This window comes from Theobroma umbraticum, unplaced genomic scaffold, assembly GCF_002168275.2.
Source record: "Theobroma umbraticum cultivar Fairchild unplaced genomic scaffold, ASM216827v3 scaffold_146.0, whole genome shotgun sequence".
Lineage (NCBI taxonomy): Eukaryota > Viridiplantae > Streptophyta > Magnoliopsida > Malvales > Malvaceae > Theobroma > Theobroma umbraticum.
Genome location: NW_018397265.1, coordinates 5,287,017 through 5,289,322, shown reverse-complemented (window position 1 = coordinate 5,289,322; position 2,306 = coordinate 5,287,017). Strand labels below are relative to the sequence as shown.

Below are 2,306 nucleotides of genomic sequence, written 5' to 3'. Positions count from 1 at the left end.
TTTTATGTTACATAGATTTTATTTTCTATGATTTTAATTTTTAAAAATTAATAAGTTATATAATTATCAAATATAAGTTATAATGTTACATTGTTATTTAAAATTTTATCAATCTATCATATTTTTATTAATCTTGATTATGTAAGAGGAAATTAACTTGAGTATACTTTTTTCAAATGCTTTATGTTTTATATTTAATTGAAATGAAATTATCTTGAATATATAGTATTTAAATAATTCTAATTATATAAAAAATTTATTAATCTAATATATCATTTTTAACTATTTATATTTTACAAATTATAGTTTTACTTTTAATTTCATATTTCTATTATCAATATTTTTATCGTTGATTGAATTTAACATATTAGTTTTTTTAAAATTTTTAACTTTTATTCTTCTGTATTTGACCCCCAACAAAATTTGGCTAGCTCCGTCCTATATAAAATTATTTTTGTGTTCTCGATACACCACAATTGGTTAAATAAGCAACCGCATACCCGCCAGTGGCTGAGCCAAGGTAGATTATACTTTGTTGAGTTTTATTCTATCACCCTGTTCAAGTATAAAGTGGGACTGATTTGTCCTGCAAATACATCAAATACCAAAATGTCTACAGTGGACTGAAATAAATAAGAATTGCTCTCCAAGAGCTTGAAACATGTAGCTATGGTGTGTTGTGATGATTGGCCTCCTCTATTTTACAACAATATGCCAACTGACACAAGTTTGTTAAATGATCATTCATCTTTCTCTCTAGTTAGATTTTTTTTTTTTGGAAAGGTTGTGTGGTATTGCTTAAGAAACTTTACAAAAATAGGTCAATGGCTAGACAAAAAAGCTTCATTTCAAATAGATTTCGTTTGATTATCGATGAATTTTTCATGACGGATTTCAAACAAAAAATATGATTTATAGTTAATGAATATTTTATTTTTCTCAAAAAATCAAATAGTATTTTTGACTGAATCTACCGTTGAAAAGTACTCAAACAGTTTAGGATGAAATTTTGGATTTTCGACCAAAAACCTCTAGTGACTAAACCAACCTGAAATGCTAAACGTAGCCCCAAAATCAAGCTATTAATTATCTGAAATTATCCACAACAACTGAAATAATTGCCTCTATGTGCTTTAATGGGCAGATGGTGTATCTGTATAAATGTGACTGGTACTGACAGGGGCTTTACATGCTTTGGTCCAAGCCTTGCTGGCTTAGACGCTTACTGCCAGACATCCACTCAGTGGAAACTTGACAATTATGACCCTTCAACGGGAAAATGGTGGATTACGACTGGTTCGGTTAGAGGTGAACCTGGTCCTAACACTTTGATGAGTTGGTTTAAGATTGAGAAAGTTGGACCCGAGATGGATAGGGTTTACAAGCTTACATTTTGTCCTTCAGTCTGTGATTCGTGCATAACTTTATGCAAAGATATTGGTAGATATTCTTATGATGGACTGAGGCGCTTGGCTCTCAGTCCCGGAGGATGGCCATTCATGTTTATCAAAGCATCTAAGGCGAAAGAATAACTCCCTTGGAAGCACAAAGTATAAATTTATGCATGAACTATCCAACTAGCCTTGTTAGCCAGTAGCTACTTTCGCTAAATAAAATTTAAGTGTCTGCTTCCCAATAAAGTTGGTATGTAATGTTCTGGTAATTAACAAGCTAGTCGGATGCGTTCTTCTAAGGTTGCCTTGTTTGAGCCTGGAATGCATGAACCTTCTAGTCAAGCACTGTCCTCATTTAGAGGTGATTAAGTAACTACGGTCTTGAGATGTAATAACTTCTGCATAGGATAGCAAAACATCCCCAATTCAGATTAAATCTAATCCGTTTGAAGCTTGTAATGAGTGAGGACCAGGGTGCTTTACTAGTTGGAGTGGACAACAGTGAAGAACAATTTGGAAACTCTTAGCTCCAAGTGAAACTAAATTGATCATTAATAGTGTTGACATGATGCTCACATGTCATATTATTTTTTTTTTGTAAATTTATTTTGCCACATTAGTTTCTTTGTGCCACGTCATAGTGACCAAGTTGAATGTAATTATTACTTATAATATGAAGTGTGTTGAAATTTTTATTTGGTTGATTTATTTATGCAATCCAAGAAAAAGTATATAATGAAATGATATCATTGTATTAACTTTTCATTTGTATGCTATTACGGTGGTCAACCATTGGTTCCTCCTATTAATGATTTTTTTTTTGTAACAAGACTTGCTCTTTTTGTAATTATTGGCTCAATACTTTGTATTTGTTTTTCTTTTTTCTTTGTTAATTATTGTTCATTTTATTTG

At 31.2% G+C, this 2,306-nt stretch overlaps 1 protein-coding gene across 1 annotated transcript; it reads left to right on the top strand.

Moving 5' to 3' along the window:
- Positions 1-1,136: 1,136 nt before the first annotated feature.
- Positions 1,137-1,532, top strand: LOC110422807 (21 kDa seed protein-like). The gene has a single exon (XM_021436822.1). The coding sequence runs from the start codon at positions 1,137-1,139 to the stop codon at positions 1,530-1,532; it is 396 nt and encodes a 131-aa protein (XP_021292497.1).
- Positions 1,533-2,306: the final 774 nt, after the last annotated feature.

What these genes read in the sequence shown, in the direction of transcription:
- LOC110422807 (XM_021436822.1), top strand. Translation starts at nt 1,137, where the DNA reads ATGGGCAGATGGTGTATCTGTATAAATGTGACTGGTACTGACAGGGGC.